The sequence below is a fragment of the Eptesicus fuscus genome, chromosome 10 (assembly GCF_027574615.1).
Source record: "Eptesicus fuscus isolate TK198812 chromosome 10, DD_ASM_mEF_20220401, whole genome shotgun sequence".
NCBI classification, from domain to species: domain Eukaryota; kingdom Metazoa; phylum Chordata; class Mammalia; order Chiroptera; family Vespertilionidae; genus Eptesicus; species Eptesicus fuscus.
Window position 1 is genome coordinate 953921 of NC_072482.1, and position 24338 is coordinate 978258.

At 45.7% G+C, this 24338-nt stretch overlaps 2 protein-coding genes across 5 annotated transcripts in view; one reads left to right on the forward strand and one right to left on the reverse strand.

Moving 5' to 3' along the window:
• Nucleotides 1–24338, forward strand: part of ATAT1 (alpha tubulin acetyltransferase 1) — a 44912-nt gene that overhangs the window by 8358 nt on the left and 12216 nt on the right. The window lies entirely within an intron of this gene.
• LOC103300507 (non-histone chromosomal protein HMG-14-like) lies at nucleotides 1961–2589 on the reverse strand. The gene has a single exon (XM_054722597.1). The coding sequence runs from the start codon at nucleotides 2577–2579 to the stop codon at nucleotides 2244–2246; it is 336 nt and encodes a 111-aa protein (XP_054578572.1). The 5' UTR covers nucleotides 2580–2589; the 3' UTR covers nucleotides 1961–2243.

Here is a 24338-nt window from a genome sequence, read left to right on the forward strand (position 1 = left end):
GTGGCTTTGTGTGCTAGGTATCCTATAGGGCCCAGTGGCTCAGCCTCCCCAGTTACCTGAGGTGGACACTCTTGGTGCACCCCTATGTGGGCTGTGTGCACAGTCTTGTTGTAGTTAAGTCTTTTTTTTTCTTTCATAATTGAGATTTTATTGTTTTGAGGATCAGTACACAGACATTTCAATTTGTACACAATTCTTAACATACGTACCAAAACTGTAAAGTCATGTAATTGTGATTCTTTTCTAAACAGTTATTCCAGTGACTTTCCAGCTTAAAATTTAGAGGCTAACTTTCCTTAATAGAGTATCAAGTACCAATATCTTCAAATGTTGATATGCTGTTACATCGAAGTCCCACTAATTCACAATTTAATATCATATATACTAAATAATCAAATCTTCAATCTTTCACAGCACATTGACAAAGTTACTAGGAAAACTGGACTACCACACCAAAGATGTTACAGATGCACAGAATTCTGACAGGGAGAGCCAGGATCAAGGAGTGGTTTTCTTTAGGAAACAATTCTACCAAAAGCATGTGAACAAAAGTAATTTAAAATGTTCAGGACATGGGCCCGGGTGAGGCTACGCGCCCCTGGGTCCAGGTGAGGCCTTGCACCCCTGGTCCCGGGTGAGGCTGGGTCCCTGGGCCCGGGTGAGGCCATGTGCCCCTGGGTCCGGGTGAGGCCTTGCGCCCCTGGGTACGGGTGAAGCCGGATCCTGGGTCCGAGTGAGGCCGTGTGCCCCTGGATCCATCCGTGTGAGGCTGGGTCCCGGGCCCGGGTGAGGCCACGCGCCACTTGGGTCTGGGTGAGGCCACGTTCCACTTAGTCCGAGTGAAGCCGTGCCCCTGGGTCCGGCCGAGACCAAACCAGAGGGAGTTGGACCTCCGTTACCACCATTTGTCCACCATCCAGAGCTGAGGGGTCAGTGCTGACATGTGCACATAAGGGACTGGTGGACATTGAAATTGGGTCTCAAAGGAACTGTTGGTCCAGAAAGAAACTCACTACAGACTGATTCATTTGCCTGTCAGCATAACTATTATTGCTCGTCTCACATTCAGTTCTTATAAGTATATATCTAGTGACATATGATCTCGCTCATCTAGGGGAAATGATGAACAACATAGACTGAAGAACAAGAACAGAACCAGAAACAAGGAGGCATCGATCGGACTATTGGGCCTCAGAGGGAGGATAGGGGAGGTTGAAAGGAGGGGGGAGAGATCAACCAAAGGACTTGTGTGCATGCATATGAGCCTATCCAACGGTTAAGTTCAACGGGGGGTTGGGGCATCCGTGGGGAGGGGTGTGGGATGGGAATGGGGGGATGAGGACAAATATGTGACACCTTAATCAATAAAGAAATTTAAAAAAAATAAATAAAAAAATAAAATAAAATGTTCAGGACATGGCAAACGCATGCCTGACTTCAAATTGCCATTTAGTATGCTTTGTATTATCCTACCTAATAAAATGGTAATATGTAAATTACCATCACTCCGCTACACCCACGATTGGGCCAGCGGGAGGTGCAGGGGGCGGGACTCGGGTGGCTGGGGTAGCCGATTGGGCCAGTGGGATGCTGAGCTCACGTTGCCAGCGGCGGCGCGAGCTCAGCGTCTACACCATGGCTGTGCTGCGGAACAGAAGGGGCCTCTGGGGCAGCAAGCTCACGTCCCGCCACGGACCATCAAAAGCGTGGGAGCTGGGTGCCTGTCTGCTCCAGCACCAGTCTTTTCAGAAGCCTCCGCAGAACCGGAGGCTTCTGAAAGGCCTGGTGCACCAGCGGACAGGCACCCAGCTCCCCCGCGATCGAAAGCGAAAGCGTGGGAGCTGGGTGCCTGTCCGCTCCGGCACCAGGCCTTTCAGAAGCCAAGCTGGAGGCTTCCAAAAGGCCTGGTGCACCAGCAGACATGCACTGGGCCTCTAGTAGGATATAAAAACTACCCCCGTCTATGGAATGTTAAGCTGACACCCAAGACAATCAAAGTCTCCCATATACAATATCCCACTATTTTCTGGTTGTACCAAAAAATAAACAACCAGCAAATGATTTCACCTCTTAAAAAAAAGCATTTACACTTAAAACAATGGGATGAGGTGGAATTCCCTCCTTCTTAAAAATGTTTCTAGAACTACTAAAAAACTTGCATTTACAAAATAGTTGATAAAAATATTCCTCTGGATTGTACAAGAAGGGAGACAGGGACCACTGATAAGACATGGTACATGACATTAATCAGACTTGGCTTTTTCTCCTGCTTCATCTGAGGTTGGCCTCTCCTCGTTTTTAGTTTCTCCGTTTTCCGCAGGTAGATCTTGTTTAGGTTCCTGGTCAGCCACTTCTGCCTGCTTTCCCTTTGCTCCCCTTTTCCCTTTTGTTTGCACTTTTTTGTCCGCAGACTTATCCTTTCCTGCCACCTTTTTGGGCTTCGCTTCCACTTTTGCAGGAGCAGGTTTGGCTGACAACCTGGCCGACCTCCTCTTCGGCTCCTCCTTGGCAGCCCCCTCCGCAGAGCTGACCTGGGCTCCTGCCAGCTCTGCGTGCCACAAGGATTCATTCCCTTCCATCCAGGGTGAATGGCGATGAAACACTTAAAGCTAATCTTGTAGACTGAGAAGGGAGAGGGAATGGATGCAAGTAGGATCCATTTCTCCCACCTCAGTCGGCAAGAAAGAATATCTAGGGTCTCTAGCTTCGCAGGCCGGCAGGAAGCTGGTCTCCTGTAGTTAAGCCTTGATTTCTGTTGGTATCATTGGGAGGAATTGACCTCCAGGCCAATTGGCTGTGATGACCAGCTGTGTCTACGATGGGAGAACTTCTGTGCTGGAGACACCCTTATGGAGCAGGACTTGCTTCAGTGGGGCTTTGGTGCTCACTGCGTCTTCCCCCTGAGTGTGTCACTTATGGATCTGAGGAGCTGTAATCTGGTATGGTCTCACTCTGACCCCTGGGTATACTGGCTCTTGGATCTCTCCAAGGATGTGCAAAGTCAGCCTCTGTCTGAGGCCACCCAGCAGGAGCTACAGAGAGATCTGCAGATTCCTCCTCTTTGTTTGGGGTTTGGAGGTGCCCAGAAGAGGCCCAGCTGTGAAGCAATGCAAGCTGCTGTGTAGGCCTTCTTTTGGAAGCTCTGGGGCTCTCTGACCCAGCTGCAGATTGTTATGTTTTAGTTTGCAAAAGAACAGGCCATTCATATGCAAAAGCCTCTGCTCACAGCCTGGGTGGGGTTGTAAATTGGGTGGGTTGGGGTCTCAGGGAATCATCAGGGCAGAGCAAACCACAATGGTTGCCAGTCTGCTCTGCCTCGGAGAGGTCCCTGGGTCTCTGTGTCCCACAGCCCGCGCAGGAACAATGATTGCTGCAAGCACCTCTGCGAGAAAGGCGCCCTCGAGTTGCAGCCCGATGCCAGACAGTCCAGTTTCTCCCCGTATGAGTCTGGGTCCCCAGAGACTCACCCAGAACTGGAGTTCAGAGCAACTGGGAGCTTTTATCCCCTCCCGATTGAAAAAGACAACAGCGCACCCAGTTGCCAGCCCATTTCTGTGCACGCCTCCGTACCTCCACACTTCTGCACGTCTATACCTCCTACCAGTTTCAACGCGCTTTTCTCTTTCCATCTAGTTGTAAAATTTCTACTCAGCCAGCCTTCCCGTGGTTCTGGATGATGTCCGTTTTGTCTTTTAGTTGTAGTTTTGATGTGGTTGTGTGAGGCAGCAAGTACAAGTGTGTACCTATGCTGCCATCTTGGTTCCTCTCCTGATGTATCACATTTATTGATTCGCAAATATTGTACCAGTCTTGCATCCCTGGGATAAATCCCACTTGGTCATGCTTTATGATCTTTTTAAAAATTGCTGGATCCAATTTGCTAATATTTTGTTGAGGATTGTAGCAGCTATGTTCATCAGGGATAATGGCCTTTAATTCTCTTTCTTTGTAGTCTCTTTATCTGTTTTGGAATTAGGATAATGCTGGCCTCATAAAAAGAGCTTGGAAGTGCTCCTTCCTCTTGGATGTTTTGGAATAGTTTGAGGAGTATAGGTGTTAGTTCTTTTTTGAATGTTTGGTAAAACTCCCCTATGAAGCTGTCCAGACCAAGGCTTTTGTTTCTTAAGAGTTTTTTTTATTACTGTTTTTATTTCATCAGTTGTTATTGGCCTATTCAGGTTTTCTGATTCCTCCTGATTCAGTTTTGGGAGATTGTATTTTTCTAGGAATTTGTTCATTTCATCCACATTGTCCAGCTTATTGGCAAATAGTTGTTCATAGTATTTTCTTACAATCCTTTGTATTTCTGTGGTGTCCGTGGTTACTTCTCTGCTTTTCTTCTGATTTTTTTTTATTTGGGTCCTCTCTCTTTGTTTCTTTTTTTAAAAATATATTTTTATTGATTCCAGAGAGGTAGGGAGAGGGAAAGATAGAAACACCAATGATGACAGAGAACAACCGATCGGCTGCCTTCTGCACGCCCCTTACTGGGGATCAAAGCCGCAATCCAGGCATGTGCCCTTGACTGGAATAGAATCAGGACCTTTCAGTCTACAGTCTGACACTGTATCTACTGAGCCAAACCAGCTAGGGCTCTCTTTGTTTCTTGATGAGTCTGGCTAATGGTTCATAAATCTTGTTTTTCCTTTCAAAGAACCAGCTCTTGGTGTCATTGATTTTATATATAGTCTCTGTGTCATTTATTTCTGCCCTAATCTTTATTTTCTTTCTTCTACTTACTTTTGGCTTTTCTTGTTGTTCTCTTTCTAATTCTTTAAGTTGTAGGTTTAAATAGTTCATTATTAATTTTTCTTGTTTTTTGAGGTAGGCCTGTAGTGCTATGAACTTCCCTCTCAGGGCTGCTTTTGCTGTGTCCCTGAGATTTTGGGTGGTTGTGTGTTTATTTACATTCGTTTCTAGGAAGTTTTTAATTTCTTTCTTGATCTCATTGGTAACCCACTCATTGTTTAATAACATGCTATTTAGCCTCCATGTATTTGAATGCTTTTGGGTGTTTTTACTGTAGTTGATTTCTAATTTTATTCCACTGTGATCTGAGAAGATGCTTGATATGATTTCAATCTTGAACTTGTAGAGACTTGTTTTGTGTCTGAAAATGTGGTCTATCTTTGTGAATGACCCATGTGCACTTGAAAAAAAGAAGTATATTCTGGAGCTTTGGGGTGAAATGTCCTATAAATCTCCATTAAATCCATCTGATCCAGTGTGTCCTTTAGATTGACTGTTTCCTTGTTAAGTTTTTGTCTGGAATATCTATCCAGTGAAATCAGCGGGGTGTTAAAGTCCCCAACTAAGACTGTATTGTCATAAATTTCTCCTTTAAAGTCTTCCAGATCTTTTTTTATATATTTAGGTGCTCCTATATTGGGTACATATATGTTTCCCAGGGTTATATCCTCTTGTTGGATCGATCCCTTTAGTATTTATGTAGTGACTTTTGTTGTCTCTTGTGATGGCCTTCATTTCGAAGTCTATTTTGTCAGAGTATTGCTACCCCAGCTGTTTTTTTCATTTCCATTTGCATGGAAAACTTTTTTTGCATCCCTTCACTCTTATCCTGTGTGAGTCTTTTGTTCTGAGGTGGGTCTCTTGTAGACAGCATATAGTTATGTCATGTTTTTGTATCCATTTAGCTACCCTGTATCTTTTTTTTTTGGATTACAAGTGTTTTTGTTAATTGCAATAGTACATGCCTAATGTTTGAAAAATTAGCCTTTCTTCAAGCTAGCTAAGAGAACGAGAAAGAAGACCTTTGCAGAACAATCTGCAAAGATCAACTTACTTCAATGTCCTGGACTTGTTGAGTTGTAAGATGAGGAAGCCAATATGCCCCCTTTTTATTTGTACTCGTTGGAAAGTCACTTAACATCTTAAAGTCTTAGTTTCTTTGGATTTAATTTTCCATCTACAGAAGGTTTTGACAGCAGAGACATTTTCTAAGGGCTCTGTGAAGCATGGCAACTTGAGTATGAGGGTCTATCCAGGAATTTCTCTCTGTTTTGACTCTTGGAGGAGAGGTCTTACAGTTACAGAGGTTGAGAGTATCGCTCACAGTCCCATGAGCACTGGAAAAGTCTTGATAGAGCAAACGAAAACTATATAATCCAGAATCTATCAAATCTTTCCCTACCCTCTTTTAAAATCTGAACCTCCACACACTACTTGAAGCACAATTAGTGGGTCACAGATGATGAAAACCTAATTATGAAAATTGCTCAGGGCCATCATTAGGATTGACTTTTACTATTTGGATTTTGTTGACATATGGATTGACTGTTAATTAAAACACAAGCATTTCCTCCCCTACCTCACTCCTTCTTTGGAAATTTCGTCAATGTATTTCTGACTTTTTGAAATAATTAATTCAGAGGAAATCTTTGGAGGCAAATTTTACATTTTCTAACATTTGATCAATTTCAGCCATTGTTATCCCTGGTGCTAACTGCCCGTTGTTGAAAGAGCTATGGGCAGACAAGCTGGGTATGGATGTGAGGTCATAGATAGGTTCTTGCTTTACCTGTTTGATTCCAGTCATGTCGAGTCCTGACTGATCAGGGGACGGCTGGCCGGAATCCACGTTGTGATAACCCTGGACTTCAGAGGTCAATGACATGTCCATTGGCATAAGTGCTGCCGGCTTCACTATTCAGGTTGCTGAGGCTGTTACTGCTGCTGCTGCTGCTTCCGCCACCGCACCCTGCTGCTGCCGCTGCTCCTGCAGCCGCTGCCGGCACTTCTGCACCTCGGCACACCGGCTGTCCTGCTCCTTGGACACCCTCCCAAACTTCACAGCATCTCTCTTTTTTTCTCAAATTTTTTTCTTTTTTCTTCCAAATTTTTTTTATTGATTAAGGTATTACATATGTGTCCATATCCTCCCATTGCCCTCCCACCCACTCCCATACAGACCTCACCCCCCCCCCCAGTGTCTTGCATCCATTGGTTATGCTTATATGCATGCATACAAGTCCTTCAGTTGATCTCTTACCTCCCCCCTCTCCTCAGCCTTCCCGCTGTAATTTGACAGTCTGTTTGATGCTTTCCTGCCTCTGTATCTATCTTTGTTCATCAAGTTATAATGTTCTTTATTATCCATAAATGAGTGAGATCATGTGGTATTTTTCTTTCACTGACTGGCTTTTTTTTTTTAATTTTTTAATTTTATTTTTATTTTTTATTTTGTTTTCTGGCTTATTTCACTTAACATAATGCTCTCCTGGTCCATCCATGCTGCTGCAAATGGTAAAAGTTCCTTCTTTTTTATAGCAGCGAAGTATTCCATTGTGTAGATGTACCACAGTTTTCTAATCCACTCATCTGCTGATGGGCACTTAGGCTGTTTCCAAATCTTAGCTATGGAGAATTGTGCTGCTATGAACATAGGGGTGCATATATCCTTTCTGATTGGTGTTCCCAGTTTCTTAGGATATATTCCTAGAAGTGGAATCACTGGGTCAAATGGGAGTTCCATTTTCAGTTTTTTGATGAAATGCCATACTGTTCTCCACAGTGGCTGCACCAGTCTGCATTCCCACCAGCAGTGCACGAGGGTTCCTTTTTCTCTACATCCTCTCCAGCACTTGTTGTTTGTTGATTTGTTGATGATAGCCATTCTGACAGGTGTGAGATGGTACCACATTGTTGTTTTAATTTGCATCTCTCGGATGATTAGTGACTTTGAGCATTTTTTCATATGTCTCTTGGCCTTCCTTATGTCCTCTTTCGAAAAGTATCTATTTAGGTCTGTTGCCCATTTTTTGTTGGGCTGTTTATCTTCCTTTTGTTACGTTGTATGAGTTCCCTGTAAATGTTGGAGATTAAACCCTTATCGGAGATAACATTGGCAAATATGTTCTCCCAAGTAGTGAGTGGGCTTTCTTGTTGTTTTGTTGATGGTTTCTTTTGCTGTGCAGAAGCTTTTTATTTTGATGTAGTCCCATTTGTTTATTTTCTCCTTCGTTTCATTGCCCTAGGAGCTGTATCGGTGATATTGCTTTGGCATATGTCTGAGATTTTGCTGCCTCTGGATACCTCTAAGATTTTTATGGTTTCCCTTCTTACGTTTAAGTCCTTTGTCCATTTTGAGTTTATTTTTGTCTATGGTATAAGTTGGTGGTCTAGTTTCATTTTTTTGCACGTATCTGTCCAATTTTCCCAGCACCATTTATTGAAGAGACTGTTGTGACTCCATTGTATGCTCTTGCCTCCTTTGTCAAATATTAATTGAGCATAATGGCTTGGGTCAATTTCTGGGTCCTCTATTCTGTTCCATTGGTCTATATGCCTGTTCTTGTGCCAGTACCAGGCAGTTTTGAGAACCGTGGCTTTGTAATCCAGCTCGATATCTTCACAGCATCTCTTGATATCCCTGGGGCAATACCCTTCTGCAATCAGCAGTGTTGGCAACGGTTCCTGTTGCTTCTGTCAATTAAACAGTTTCTCTGCCTTGGGCAGGAGTAAGAGGCATTGTTCTGCTGGTCCTCCTAAACAATCCCTTGCAGCCTTCACACGTGATGATTCCATAGTGGATCCCAGGCGACTTATCACCACAATTTTGCATGGTATCACTTCAATTTGTGCTGTGGCTGAGGTGCAGGTGGCATCGTGCACTTGAGTCTGGGGAGAGGCTGTGGAGGAGAGCGAGTCGGGGAGAGGTGACCAGGAGTCCAGCACTGGGACATTCCTGACTCTCCGGACCTAAGCAGCCATTTTTCTCCTGAAGAGCCAGCCCCTCCCAGCAGCCTCAAGACAGCTCTACCCTGTCTTTTGATTGGAGCATTTAATCTATTTATATTTGATAGGTACTTATTTATTGCCATTTTAATTCTGTATGCCTAGGTTTCTCTATTTCTTCTTCCAGTTACAGCAGACCTTTTAGCAATTCTTAAAATGCTGGTTTTGTAGTGATGTTTCCTTTAGCCTTTTTTTTTTTTTTGGTCTGGAAAGCTCTTTATTTCATCATCTATTTTGATTGATAGCCTTGTTGGATATAGTAATCTTGGTCTCAGATCCTGCTTTCCATTACCTTGAGTACTTTATGCCATTCCCTTCTGGCCTCTGGAGTTTCTGATGAGAAATCTGGTGTCAGCCTTGTGGGAACTCCTTTGTAGGTAACATTTTTCTTTTCTCTTGCTGCCTTTAAGATTCTCTCTTTGTCTTTAATTTTTGGCATTTTAATTATGATGTGTCTGGGTGTGGGTCTGTTTGAGTTCTTCTTGCTTGGGACTCTCTGTACCTCCTGAACTTGTGTGACTTTTTCCTTCACCAGGTTAGGGAAGTTTTCTGCCATTATTTCTTCAAACACATTCTGTATCCCTTTCTCTCTTTCTGCCTCTTCTGGCACACCTGCTTTTCTAATATTGTTACATTTCATGTTGTCCCACAGGTCCCTTATGCTGTCCTCCTGTTTTATTTATTTATTTATTTATTTATTTATTTATTTATGTATTTTTTTTTAATAAATCTTTATTGTTCAGATTATTACAATTGTTTTTCCTCCCCCCCCCATCTCCCCACCACCCGGTTCCCACCCCCCCTTTGCCCTTACCTCCCCCTGTTGTCCTTATCCATAGGTGTATGATTTTTGTCCAGTCTCTTCCCATACTCCCCACACAGACACCCCTTTCTCCCTGAGAATTATCAATCCACTCCCATTCTATGCCTCTGATTCTATTATGTTCACCAGTTTATTCTGTTCCTCAGATTTTTAATTCACTTGATTTTTAGGATTACTTGTTGATAGATATGTATTTGTTGTTCATAATTTTTATCTTTACATTTTTCTTCTTTTTCCTCTTTTTAAAGAATACCTTTCAGCATTTCATATAATACTGGTTTGGTGGTGATGAACTCCTTTAGCTTTTTCTTATCTGTGAAGCTCTTTATCTGACCTTCAATTCTGAATGATAACTTTGCTGGGTAGAGTAGTCTTGGTTGTAGGTACTTGCTATTCATCACTTTGAATATTTCTTGCCATTCCCGTCTGGCCTGCATTGTTTCTGTTGAGAAATCAGCTGACAGTCGTATGGGTACTCCCTCGTATGTAACTAACTGTTTTTCTCTTGCTGCTTGTAAGATTCTCTCTTTGTCTTTTGCCCTTGGCATTTTAATTATGATGTGTCTTGGTGTGGTCCTCTTTGGATTCCTCTTGTTTGGGGTTCTGTGCGCTTCCCGAACTTGTAAGTCTATTTCTTTCACCAGGTGGGGGAAGTTTTCTGTCATTATTTCTTCAAATAGGTTTTCAGTATCTTGCTCTCTCTCTCTTCTTCTGGCACCCCAAAAATTCGGATATTGGTACACTTAAAGCCATCCCAGAGGCTCCTTACACTATCCTCACACTTTTGGATTCTTCTTTCTTTCCGCCTCTCTGGTTGGGTGTTTTTTTCTTCCTCATATTCCAGATCTTTGGTTTGACTCTTCGGGTGTGGTGGTCTTCTCTGTATATTCTTTATTTCAGACAGTGTATGCATAATTTCTGACTGGTCCTTTTCCATTTTTTTGGTATTCTCATTAAGGTCCTTGAAGGTCTCTTCAAGTTTCTCAGCGGTTTTTAGAAGATTCTTGAGTAACCTTATAAATGTGGTTCTGAACACTGTGTCGTCCATTAGTTTGCTTTCCTCCATCTCTCCTACTTGTGACATACTTCGGTGTCTCTGCATTTTGGCTGCCTCCCTGTGTTGATGGATTGGCTTTGTGTGGTCAGTGACCTATAGGGGCAGGTAGCTCAGCTTCCCCAATCACTCTAGGTGGTCGCTCTTGGTACACCCCTTTGTGGGCTGAGTGGAAAGTCTTTTTTTTTTAAAATACATTTTATTGATTTTTTTATAGAGAGGAAGAGAGAGGGATAGAGAGTTAGAAACATCGACCAGCTGCCTCTTGCACACCCCCTACTGGGGATGTGCCTGCAACCAAGGTACGTGCCCTTGACCAGAATTGAACCTGGGACCCTTGAGTCCGCAGGCCAACGCTCTATCCACTGAGCCAAACCGGTTTCGGCCTGAGTGGAAAGTCTTGGTGTAGTTAAAAGCCTTGATTGCTGTTGGTACACTGGGAGGAATTGACCTCCAGGCCAACTGGCTGTGAGGACCTGCTGTGTCTATAATGGAAGAATTGCTGTGCTGGAGACACAGTAGGGCTTTGGTGCTCACTGAGTCTGCCTCTTGAATGTGTCCCTTATGAGAGTGGTTGAAATCTGGTGTCGTCCACACCGACCACTAGATACCCTAGTGTCTGGATCTCCAATGGGGTGCAGGTCTGAGGCCTCCCAGCAGTAGCTACAGCAAGAGCTACAGTTTTCTCCTCTTTGCTTGGGCGGTTTTGGAGCAGTCTGACTGGAGCTGCAGTTAATTTGGTTGAGCTGCCACAGAACAGGCCATTTATATGTAAAAGCCGCTGTGTGGAGCCTGGGCAGGTTTGTAGAATGTGCGGGGCAGGGTCTCAGGGCAGGGCGGGGTCTCAGGGCGTCACTAGGCTGGGGTGTGGCCAACGGCCATGGCTGCCTTCAGCCGTCTCTGCCTTTCCATGTTTCCAAGTCCCTGCGTCCCACGCTCTAGTGCAGCAAACCCTGATTGCTGGGCGCACCTCTGCAGAAAAGTCACTCTCACTCCCTGACCGATGGCCGACAGTCCAGCTTCTCCCCGTAGGCGTCTGGGTCCCCCGCGTGTCCCCAGAAACTGGAGTTCACAGTGATCGGGAGCTTGTCTCCCTTCGGCTTGAAGAAAAGCCGCACGCCCAGTCGCCCGCCGCCAGCCCGCTTCGCGCCTCCGTACCTCAGCTCTCCAGCATTTGCGCTCCCTTCTCTTCTTAGTTGTAAATCTACCACTCAGCCAGCTTTCCCGTGGTTCTGGGTGGTAGACGTTTTGTTTTTTAGTTGTATTTTTGAAATTGTTATGCGAGGCGGCAGTTTAGTTGTTTAACTTTGCCGCCATCTTGGTTCCTCCCACCCTCCTGTTTTTAATTGTTTTTTATTTTTGGTTCTCTGATTGTGTGATTTATTTTCAACTCTGTTTTCTAATTCTCTTTTCCAATCCTCAGCTTCCTCTAATCTGCTCTGTATTCCTTCCAGTGTGTTCTTTATTTGTGCTGTCATTCTTTATTTCTGTTTTCATACTTACTATATTTTTTGCATGCTGTGAGCATCTTTACCATCATTATTCTGAACTCTGTCCTATATAATAAAACCCTAATATGCAAATTGACTGAATGGTGGAATGACCAGTCGCTATGACGCTCACTGTCCACCATGGGGCAGACCTTCAACACAGGAGCAGCTCCCTGGTGATCAGTGCACTCCCACAGGGGGAGCGCCACTCACCCAGAACCCGGTCTCACAGCTTGCAAGCACAGCGGTGGTGGTGGGAGCTTCTCCCGCCTCTGCTGCAGGTGGGTGGTAAGGAGCGAAGGGTCCCAGACTGCGAGAGGGATGTCCAAGGAGTCCTGGACTGTGAGAGGGTACAGGCCAGGCTGAGGTACCCCTCCCCCCAAGTGCACGAAATTTCTAGTGCCTCTAGTGTCAGATAAATTTCTTATTTCCTTTTCATTTATCTCTTCTTCTGAAGAATTCTCTTGTTCTTTCATTTCAGGCTTGTTATTTTTGTCTCCTCATTTTTCTGCCTATTTGGGTTTGTGACTATGTATTAGGTAGATCTGCTATGCCTCTCAAATGTGTTTCTGACTATGTAGATCAGGGAAAGACTCAAAGCCTCCAGAGCAGAAGTCACTAACCTTTCGGACCTCAAGGACCACTGGTTAGTGACCACTGTTCTAGAGACCACCTGTGCCTGAAAAATGATTAGATTCAGCCTTGAGTAGCCCTCAGGCAGTCGTCCACAGGTGTGGCTAGAGTTTTTTCAACAGGGTGGGGCAATTGCTTCTGCCTGGAGGCTAATAGTTATTCTCAGTCTCTTAATGGGCCTCAGAAACTCCACACCTCGGGAAAAGGTGTTTTCCAATAGGTGGGTCAAGTTTCCCCCAGGCAGCCCTAACCGGTTTGGCTTAGTGGATAGAGCGTCAGCCTTCAGACTCAAGGGTTCCAGGTTCGATTCCGGTCAAGGGCATGTACCTTGATTGCGGGCACATCCCCAGTGGGGAGTGTGCAGGAGGCAGCTGATCGATGTTTCTCTCACATCAATGTTCCTAACTCTCTAACCCTCTCCCTTTCTCTCTGTAAAAAATCAATAAAATATATTAAAAAAAAAAAAAGTTTCCCCCAGGCAAAACTGCCTGGGTAGCAGATGTCTGCCTGAGAAAGATGCCCTTCGCATGGTGACAGAATGACTCAGCACAGGAAACCCGGCTGTCTGTTTTCTGAGCTCTAACCCTAGGGCCCCTAACTCTGGCTTCTGCTCACACTGCTCCAGTTCATTCTGCCCTCCCTCTGCCAGAGCACAAGAAATTTTGTATGTTGGCCCTTTAAGAGGGTGCCTGTATTTCCAGCCCTCTCTCCCTGGCCGACAGCAACCCTGCTGCTTTTCACAGCCAGATGGTATGTGGCACCTTCTCAGTTCTGGTGCTCTCCGCTGGGGTGCTTAGGCCCCAGAGTTCTCAGTGGCAATCCCCTATGGCCGAGCCATCTCTCTGGAACTTCAGGGGCTGTCTGCGGGAGCCTGGCCAGCCCTTTCGTGTCTCCGCCCTTCCTACCAGACTCTACAGGGTCTCCATTTTTCGTCCTTGGTTATGAAGGTTCTCTCCAGCAAGTCTTCAGTTGATTATTCAGGATTGTTTTGGTATTTTAGTTGTAATTCCAGTTAGGTCTGTGTAGCATCCACTTACTCCGCTTTCCTTTAATCTCCTGGAGTTTATATTTTAGTTGAGGATACAGACAAGTTTATCCTATGCCTGATTATAAGTGCTCTGGAAAAATTAGAGCCAGTAAGAAGGCTTGGGTGTGCCGTGATGGGGATGGGATTGTGTGGGATTACAAGTTTAATGGCATAGGCAGGGAGGGTCTCACTGAGGACGTGTCAGTTTAGCAATAAGTTAAAGGAGGTGAAAATAAGAGCCACGTAATACCTGGAGGGAATGGCTAGTGCGAAGCCCCTGAGGTGGGTTGTGCCTGGAAGAGTGAACTGGCTGGTGTGACTAGAGCACTGTCAGTGATGAGGCTGGGGTGGTGGTGATTGGTGAAATCAGAGCTGTAATGGCAGGAAGGACTTTTGAGCCTTATGGCTATGTCAGTCTTTGGCTTTTACTCTGTGTGAAAAAAGGGAGCCATCGTAGGGGTCTGAGCAGTGGGATGACGTTATCTGACTTAATCAGATCACTTTGGCTGTTAAAAATAAGCAGCAGCTGCCCTGGTCGGCATGGCTCAGTGGTTAGAATGTTGACCCATGCACCTGAGAGTTGTGGGTTCAATTCCCGGACAAGGGTGCAAACCTGGGTTGCAGGTTTGATCCCTGTCCCCCGTCAGGGCGTGTGTGGGAGGCAACCAATCGATGTGTACTCTCACATCTGTTCCTCCCTCCCTTCCTCACTCGCTGAGAGAGGGTTTAAACAAACCCAGCAGGGTCCCTGCTGCGGAGGCGCTGCTGGTTGGAGCACCATCCTATATACCAAAAGCTTTCGGGTTCGATTCCTGGTCAGGGCCCATGCCTGGGCTGCCAGTTCGATACCCTGTTGGGATGCCTACAGAGGGTAACCAGTCGATGTTTCTCTCTCTCCCTCTCCCTTCCTCTCTCTTAAAAAACAAAAAAAGTAAACTAAAAGTAAGCAGAAGGGGAGAAAAGGCTGAAGCAAGCAGACCCGTTAGGAGCCAACAATCCTGATGAAAGCTGGTGGTGGCTCAGACCAAGACGGTAACAGTAGATATGCAAGGAGTGGTCAAATTTCAAATATTGTGAAGTTAACACAAGTAATTTCCTGATAGATCCTCCATGGAGAGAGAGGGAGGGAGTTAAGGATGATTTCCCAAGTTGTTGGCCTGAGGAGTTGGAAGGATGGAGTTACTTTAACTGAGTTGATAGGTGGAACAGATTTGGGAGAAATAGTAGGACTTCATTTTGAATATGTTAATTGGAGATGTCTGTGCTAAGTTCCAGTTAAGTAGACAGTTGGGTGTTTCCCTGGAGTTGAGAGAGGTTTTGGATGGAGAGTTTTCAGTATACATAGAGGATTGAAAGCAGTGGGACAGGATGACATCACCAGGAGGTGATAGACAAGGTGTCCAAAGACTTGAGCCCTTGGGAACTCTTTTAAAAAGCCAGGGAGGTCCTGGCCAGTGCTGTTCAGTGGTTTGGCATTGTCCTGTGCACCAAGAGGTTGCCAGTTTGATTCTAGGTCAAGAGCACATGCCCAGGTTTTAGGCTCAATCCCCGGTAAGGGGTGTGCAAGAGGCAGCCAATTGATGTTGCACTCTCACATCAATGTTTCTCTCTCCCTCTCTCTAAAAATCAATAAACTATTCTTTTTTTAAATAGGGAGGCCCAGTTGATAGACTGGTTTGGCTCAGTGGATAGACCATTGGCCAGCAGATTGAAGGGTCCCCGGTTCGATTCCAGTCAAGGGCACATGCCCGGGTTGCGGGCTCGATCCCCAGTAGGGGGTGTGCAGGAGGCAGCCGATCATGATTCTCATCATTGATGTTTCTATCTTTCTCTCCCTCTCTCTTCCTCTCCGAAATCAATAAAAACATATTTTTAAAAAAAAGGGAGGAGAGGAAGAACCAGCAAGTGTGACCAAGGAGTAACTAGTGAAGTTGAAAAAAACTTACAAGTAAGTTGACCTGGAGGCCAGTAAGGAAGGTGCTTCCAGGAGGAAGGAACGGCTTACTGACTCGAATGGCACTGATCGGAGGTGAGAAGAGATCTGGGAAGCGGCTGCCTGAGGTCATTGTGACCCTGAGGAGCATGGTGCGGTGGTGGGTGCAAGTCAGATGGGCAGTGGGTTTAAGAGATTGAGAAACTAGGAACTGGAGAAAGCAAGAATAGGATACTCTTTTATTTTTTTACTAGAAGTCTGGTGCACAAAATTTGTGCACTCGGCATGGGGGGGGGGTGTCCCTCAGCCTGGCCTGTGCCTTCTCACAGTGCAGGAGCCCCACAATTGATCGCCCCAAAGAGGTAGGCCCCGCCCACCCATCCAGGGCTCTGATGGATTGCCCCAAAGAGGCAAGCTGGAGCCATGGGCCCTGCCTCCGTGCTGCTTGGAGCTGCGGGACCCCCAGGCCTTGCATGGAGCCACGGGCCACGCCTCCGCGTCTCGCACACAGAGCACACAGCATCAAGCCCCCGCCCACCCACGTGCGCGCCTGCTGCTCACACAGCCTCCTGGTGATTGCTCCTTGCAGTGTGAGAGCGTCACGGCGTGAGGGTGTGATGACCACATAGGCTTTTATTAGTATAGATTTATTTATTGATTGATTGATTTTTTACAGAGAGGAAGGGAGAGGGATAGATAGTTAGAAACATCGATCAGCTGCCTCCTGCACACTACCCAATGGGCATGCACCCGCAACCAAGGCACATGCCCTTTACCGGAATCGAACCCGGGACCCTTCAGTCCGCAGGCTGACGCTCTATCCACTGAGCCAAAGCGGCTAGGGCTAGTATAGATTTTTTATTGATTTTAGAGAGAGAAAGAGAGAAACATAGGCTTGTTGTTCCACTTATTTCTTGCATCATTGGTTGATTCTTGTATGTACCTTGACTGGGGATTGAACCTGCAATCTTGCTCTATCAGGACAATGCTCTAACCAACTGAGCTACCTGGTCAGGGCCAAGGACACTCTTTTAAATGCTGCTTTAAGGGGAACAGAAAAATAGAGCAAGAGCTGGAGAAGGAGGTGGATGAAGAGCAGGTTGATTCTTTTCAGTTGGAAGAACTAACAGCATAAGAATGACTCCATAAAGAGAAAATCTGATGATGTCAAAGCATGTGGGGGGGATTGCTGAAGCAGTGTATTAAGTGGGTAGTGGGTGTGGCTCAGTGGTTGAGTGTTGACCTGTGAACCAGGAGGTCACAGTTCGATTCCCAGTCAGGGGCACATGCCCAGGTTGCGGGCTCGATCCCCAGTGTGGGGGCGTGCAGGAGGTAGCCGATCCATGATTCTCTCTCATCACTGATGTTTCTATCTTTCTCTCTCTCTCTCACTCCCTTCCTCTCTGAAATCAATAAAAATATATTTAAAAAAAAGTGGGTGGTGGGGCTGGGATTGGGCTCCTTGGATAGGAGCATGAACAGTTAATGTATTGGAACATGAATGGATGGATATGTTTACAGAGGAAGCATAAGCACATGGTGGTGTGTGCTACCTTGGGGTTGAGGTTGGGTAAAGAATGATTTGATTATGCTTAATCTTGAAAGCTGGGTGTTTGTCGAGAGACAGAAGTAGGTGGGTTAAAGTGCTTCTCATGTGGAAGAACCAGCATGAACACAGGCAGGGAGGCACTATGTGCCTGTGGGGCACTGCACGCAGTTTGGTGTGGCTGGCATGCTGGGTGTGTTGGGGGAGGGGGAGGTGTGTTGGCACACGTTACAGCAGGACCAAGGCAGGAGACAGACAGGGTCTACTTAGAGCAGGGCGGGGAACCTCCGGCCTGTGGGCATGTAAGGCCCTTGAAGTCATTCGGTCTGGCCCTGCCCAGGCCTTAGGGGTGAGTTAATTAAGTGACCAGATAGAGCAGGCTGATTTTTAAGTTGATAATTTTGTATGGCCCATGAATGATGGTATAAATATCCAAATGGCTCTTGGCAGAAAAAAGATTCCCCACCCCTGATTTAGAGTGTACTCCCACATGTATTTTTATTTATTTATTTTTAAATATTTATTTATTTATTTTTAAGTTAGAACAATCTCTCTTTTTTTTTTAAATATATTTTATTGATTTTTTACACAGAGGAAGGGAGAGGGATAGAGAGTTAGAAACATCGATGAGAGAGAAACATCGATCAGCTGCCTCCTGCACACCCCCCACTGGGGATGTGCCCGCAACCAAGGTACATGCCCCTGACCGGAATCGAACCTGGGACCTCTCAGTCCGCAGGCCGACGCTCTATCCACTGAGCCAAACCGGTTAGGGCTAAATATATTTTTATTAATTTCAGAGAGGAAGGAAGAGGGAGAGTGATAGAAACATTAATGATGAGAATCATTGATTGGCACACACCCTACTGGGGATCGAGCCCGCAACCCTGGCATATGCCCTTGACCGGAATCAAACTCAGGACCCTTCAGTCCGCTGGCCAACATTCTATCCACTGAGCCAAAGTGGCTAGGGCCCACATGTATTGTTACATTAAGAGGCAACAGAGTCAGTCGATCATGATTCTCTCTCATCATTGATGTTTCTCTCTCTCTCCCTTTTCCTTCCTCTCTGAAATCAATAAAAACATATATATTTTTAAAGGCAGCAGAGAGCAGTGGAAGGAGCACACATCTGGCATCAAACACAGGACCCAGATGACGGGAACCCCCGAGCAGGATAGGGTATAAAGAATAGTGGCTCATGTTCCATGAGCTCTGCGTGGTATCTACATGCATCATCTCGGGATGGTTTGGCCCTCGGACTGAAGGTTCTGGATTCAATTCTGGTGGTCAAGGGGCACGTACCTTGGTTGCTGGCTTGATCCCCGCTCCAAGTCCAGGGGCACCTGCAGGAGGCAACCAATCAACGTGTCTCTCTCACATCGATGTTTCTCTCTCTGTGTCTCTCCCTGTCAAACTCTCTCTAAAAATCAATGGAAAAATATCCTCAGGTGAGGATTAACAAAAAAACACAATCTGCCCTAACCGGTTTGGCTCAGTGGATAGAGCGTCGGCCTGCGGACTGAAGGGTCCCAGGTTCGATTCCGGTCAAGGGCATGTACCTTGGTTGCGGGCACATCCCCATTATGGGGTGTGCAGAAAGCAGCTGATTGGTGTTTCTCTCTTATCGTTATTTCTAACTCTCTATCCCTCTCCCTTCCTCTCTGTAAAAAGAACAATAAAATATATATTTAAAAAAACACAAAAAGACAACAACACAATTTGGGGCTCGAGGCCCAGCTCTGCCATTTGCAACTTCCGTCTTTTTCTATGTATACGAAGCTATTTTTTTTCTAAAATCATTAGACTGAAAATTGAGGGGTGTCTTATACACAGAAGTCAGCCAAGGAGGGAGCTGCATGGGTGTGTGGTTGTCCATACCTTGTCAAACAGGCTTCCTCCAATCATGAGCCTTATTGTTACTGACGTCAGCTGATGCCGTAATTGGAGGTGGAGATGCAACAGGGACTGGGGCGTTCTGAGCCCATAAAGATGTCAAAAAATAAAAAGATAAATACCCATAAGCAGTTGTCTTGCTCTGCAAAATTCAAACTGAATGTAATGAGCTCTGCTGCAGAGAGACAGTTTGGGCCTCCTCCCGCTGAGTGTAGGATCAGACAGTGGAGAAAACAGGAAGAACAACTCCTTAAGATGCCAAAAGAGAAGAAGGCCTGAAGAGGAAACCCAGCAATATGTTTAAAATATTGATTTCTTAATTTTGGGTTGGAAAAGTGGGGGGTGTCTTATACATGGGGGTGTCTTATACACGGAAAAATATGGTACTTGGCTTTGGGCAAGCCATGTCTCTAAGTCTTTGTTGTTGTTGTTGTTGCTGTTGTTGTTAATCCTCACCCAAGGATATGTTTTTTAGAGAGAATGGATGGGAGGGAGGGGAAGAGAGAGGAAACATTGATGTGAGAAAGACACATCAATAGGTTGCCTCCCTCACGCACCCCTACTGGGGATCGAACCTGCAACCCTTTGATGCATGGGCCGACGCTCTAACCACTGAGTTACACCAGCCAGGTCTCCAAGTCATTTTTACTCTTCTTTAAAATAGGGTTTTTGTGAAGGCCAAATTGAATGTGATAATATAATCAAATAATTCTAAAATGATCAATTATTAGACATCAAAGTGATACCCTGTCCTCCAGCATATCTTCCCTCGATAGCTCCACACACTGGAGCCCTCCTTACCAGTAAATCTTCCTGTGCTCCGTGCTGGAGCCTGAGACCCTGTGCTCTTGTCAGTGTGCTTTGTTTGGACAGTTCTGGATGCCTGCCTTGACATTTTTTATTAAATTTTATTTTATTGTTTAAAGTATTACAAATAGTAGTACATATGTCTCCCTTTTCTCCCCATTGACCTTCCCCTGGCCTCCCCTACCCCCTGGCACATGCCCTCACCGCCCCCCCCCCCCCCCAGTGTCTTGCATCCATTGGTTTGATTATGCATGCATACAAGTCCTTCGGTTGATCTCTTACCTCCCCGCCCCCACCGCCACCGCAACCCTCCCCAGCCTTCCCGCTGTAATTTGACAATCTGTTCGATGCTTCTCTGCCTCTGCATCTATCTTTTTGTTCATCAGGTTATAATGTTCTTTATTATCCATAAACTAGAGGCCTGGTGCACAAAATTCATACCCAGGGGTGTGTGTCCCTCAGCCCAGCCTGCACCCTCTCCAATCTGGGACCCCTTGGATCGGGCCTAAATGGGCATTCGGACATCCCTCACACAACCCATGGGGGACTGCTGGCTCCCAACCGCTTGCCTACCTGCCTACCTGATTGCCCCTAACTGCTTCTTTCTGCCTACCTGATTGGCCCTAACTATTCCCTTGCCAGACTGATCGACGCCTAACTGCTCCCCTGCTGGCCCGATTGCCCCTAACTTCCCTCCCCTGCTGGCCTGGTTACCCTTAACTGTCCTCCCCTGTATGCCTGGTCACCCCCAACTGCCCTTCCCTGCAGGCCCGGTCACCCCTAACTTCCCTCCCTTGCCAGCCTGGTCGTCCATAACTGCCCTTCCCTGCCCGCCTGGTCGCCCCTATCTGTTCTCCCCTGCTGGCCTGGTCGCCCCTAACTTCCTTCCCTTGCCAGCCTGGTCATCCCTAACTGCCTTCCACTGCTGGCCCGGTCACCCCAATCTGTCCTCCCCTGAAGGCCTCATCGCCCCCAACTGCCCTCTGTTTCAGGCCTGGTCCCTCCCAACTGCCCTCCCCTGCTGGCCTGATCGCCCACAACTGCCCTCAGCTGCTGGCCATCTTGTGGCAGCCATCTTGTGTCCACATGGTGGTGGCCATCTTGTGTGTTGGAGTGATGATCAATTTGCATATTACCTCTTTATTATATAGGGTGACTGATACCATGTGGTATTTTTCTTTCACTGCCTGGCTTATTTCACTTAGCATAATGCTCTCCAGTTCCATCCATGCTGCTGCAAATGGTAGGAGTTCCTTTTTATAGCAGCATAGTATTCCACTTTGTACATGTACCATAGTTTTCTAATCCACTTATCTGCTGATGGGCATTTAGGCTGTTTCCAAATCTTAGCTATTGTGAATTGTGCTGCTATGAACATAGGGGTGCATATATCCTTTCTGATTGGTGTTTCTGTTTTCTTGGGAAATATTCCTAGAAGTGGGATTACTGGGTCAAATGGGAGTTCCATTTTTAAATTTTTGAGGAAACACCATACTGTCTTCCACAGTGGCTGCACCAGTCTGCATTCCCACCAGCAATGAAGGAGGGTTCCTTTTTCTCCAGCACTTGTTGATTTGTTGATGATAGCCATTCTGACAGGTGTGAGGTGGTACCTCATTGTTGTTTTGATTTGCATCTCTCAGATGATTAGTGACTTTGAGTATGTTTTCCTATGTCTCTTGACTTTCTGACTGTCCTCTTTCAAAAAGTATCTATTTAGGTCCTTTGCCCATTTTTTGATTGGATTGTTTATCTTCTTTTTGTTAAGTTGTAAAAGTTCCCTATAAATGTTGGAGATTAAACCCTTATCGGAGATAACATTTGCAAATATGTTCTCCCATGCAGTGGGCTTTCTTGTTGTTTCTTGCAGTGGGCTTTTCTGTCATGACCCACAGGTTGAGAACCGCTAGCAGGGTCGCTTAAGACCATGGGAAAACATTACGATTCATAACAGTAGCAAAATTACAGTTATGAAGTAGCAATGAAAATAATTTTATGGTTGGGGGTCACCACAATATGAGGAACTGTATTAAAGGGTCGCGGCATTAGAAAGGTTGAGAACCACTGCTCTAGTCTACTGTTGGATCTCTGTATGTTATTTTTTATTTCGGTCAGTGTATGCTTAATTTCTAGTTGGTCCTTTTTCATATCCTTGAGGGTCTCACTAAATTTTTCGGCCTTTTCTAGGAAATTCTTGAAAAACCTTATAACCGTGGTTTTGAACTCTATATCCAGTCGATTGCTTTCCTCAATTTCTGTCATTTGTGACCTGTTTCTTTGTCTCCACATTTTGGCTGCTTCCCTGTGTTGATAGAGTGGCTTTGTATACTAGGTGTCCTATAGGGCCCAGTGGCTCAGCCTCCCCAGTTACCTGAGGTGGACACTCTTGGTGCACCCCTTTGTGGGCTGTGTGCAGTCTTGTAGTTAAACCTTGATTGTTGTTGGTATCACTGGGAGGAATTGACCTCCAGGCCAATTGTGAGGATCAGCTGTGTCTGTGCTGGAGACACCCTTATGAAGCAAGACTTGCTTCAGTGGGGCTTTGGTGCTCACTGTGTCTGCCCCTTGAGTATATCCCTTATGGATCTGAGGAGTTATAATCTGGATGGTCCTACTCTGACCCCTGGGTACACTGGCTCTTGGATCTCCAAGGAGGTGCTAATTTAGCCTCTGCCTGAGGCCACCCAGCAGGAGCTAAGGAGAGATCTGCAGATTCCTCTTCTCTGTTTGGGTTTTGGAGGTGCCCAGATGAGGCCCAGCTGTGAAGCAATGCAAGCTGCTGTGGGGCCTTGGGCCTTCTTTTGGATGTTCTGGGTTTCACTGACTCAGCTGCAGTTTGATAGGTAAGTTTAGATTTCAAAGGACCAGGCCATTCATATGCAAAAGCCTCTGTGCACAGCTCTGATGGGGCGGAGTCTCAGGGCGGAGCAAACAGCAATGGCTTCCCGTCAGCCCTGCCCTAAGAGGCCCCCGGGTCTCATTGTCCCTCGGTAATCGCTGCAAGCACCTTTGAGAGAAAGCCGCCCTTGAGTTCCGCCCGCTGCCAGACAGTCCAGTTTCTCTCCGTATGAGTCTGGGTCCCCAGAGTCTCACCCGGAACTGGAGTTCAGAGCAGTCAGGAGCTTGTGTCTCCCTCCGGATTGAGAAAGTCAGCCATGTACTCAGTTGCCAGCTCTCTCTGTGCGCGCGCCTCCGTACCTCTGCACTTTACTTCTGCAGCTCCTCTGAGTCTCAGTGTGCTTTTCTCTTTCCTTCTAGTTGTAGAATTTCCACTTAGTCAGCCTTCCTGTGGTCTGGATGATGTCCGTTTTGTCTTTTAGTTGTAGTTTTGAAGTTGTGCGAGGCGGCAAGTTCAGGTGTTTACCTATGCCGCCATCTTGGTTTCTCTGTTGATGGTTTCTTTTGCTGTGCAGAAGCTTTTGTTTTGATGTAGTCCCATTTGTTTATTTTCTCTTTAGTTTCCTTTGCCCCAGGAGGTGTATCTGTAAACATATTGCTACAAGAGATGTCTGAGATTTTGCTGCCTATGGTTTCTTCTAGGATTTTTATGGTTTCCAACTTACATTTAAGTCCTTTATCCATTTTGAGTTTATTCTTGTGTGTGGTGTAAGTTGGTGGTCTAGTTTCATTTTTTTGCATGTATCTGTCCATTTTTCCCAACACCATTTATTGAAGAGACTGTCTTGACTCCATTGTATGCTCTTGCCTCCTTTGTCAAATATTAATTGAGCATAATGGCTTGGGTTGATTTCTGGGTTCTCTGTTCTGATCCATTGGTCTATATGCCTGTTCTTGTGCCAGTACCAGGCAGTTTTGAGAACCGTGGCTTTGTAGTATAGCTTGATATCTGGTATAGTGATCCCTCCAACATTGTTCTTTCTCAGGATTCCTGTGGCTATTCGGGGTCTCTCTCTCTCTCTCTTTTTAACCTTTTGCACTCGGATGTCGAGTGTGACTCGACACGGTTAGCATCGGTAGCAGCTCTTTTTATATTCTTTGAATGTATCAATAATTTGAAATATTAAAAAATCCAAATAAATAAGTTTGTATGAAAAGAAACTCCAGTTTTTTATTCTACTGCCGCGCTTTGTAAAATCTGGGGTATTTAAAAAATTAAATCCCGAGTAGAATAAAGGAATCGAGAAAAAAGCAAGCGAGTGCAAAGGGTTAAATATATCTTTTATTGATTTCAGAGAGGAAGGGAGAGGGAAAGAGAGATAGAAACATCAATGATGAGAGAGAATCATTGATTGGCTGCCTCCTTCATGTCCTCTACTGGGGATCAAGCCCGAAACCTAGGCATGTGCCCTTGACCAGAATTGAACCTGGGACCCTTCAGTCAGCAGGCTGACACTCTATCCACTGAGCCAAACCA

Coding starts and splice junctions, on each gene's coding strand:
- LOC103300507 (XM_054722597.1), bottom strand. CDS start 2,579: ATGGAAGGGAATGAATCCTTGTGGCACGCAGAGCTGGCAGGAGCCCAG.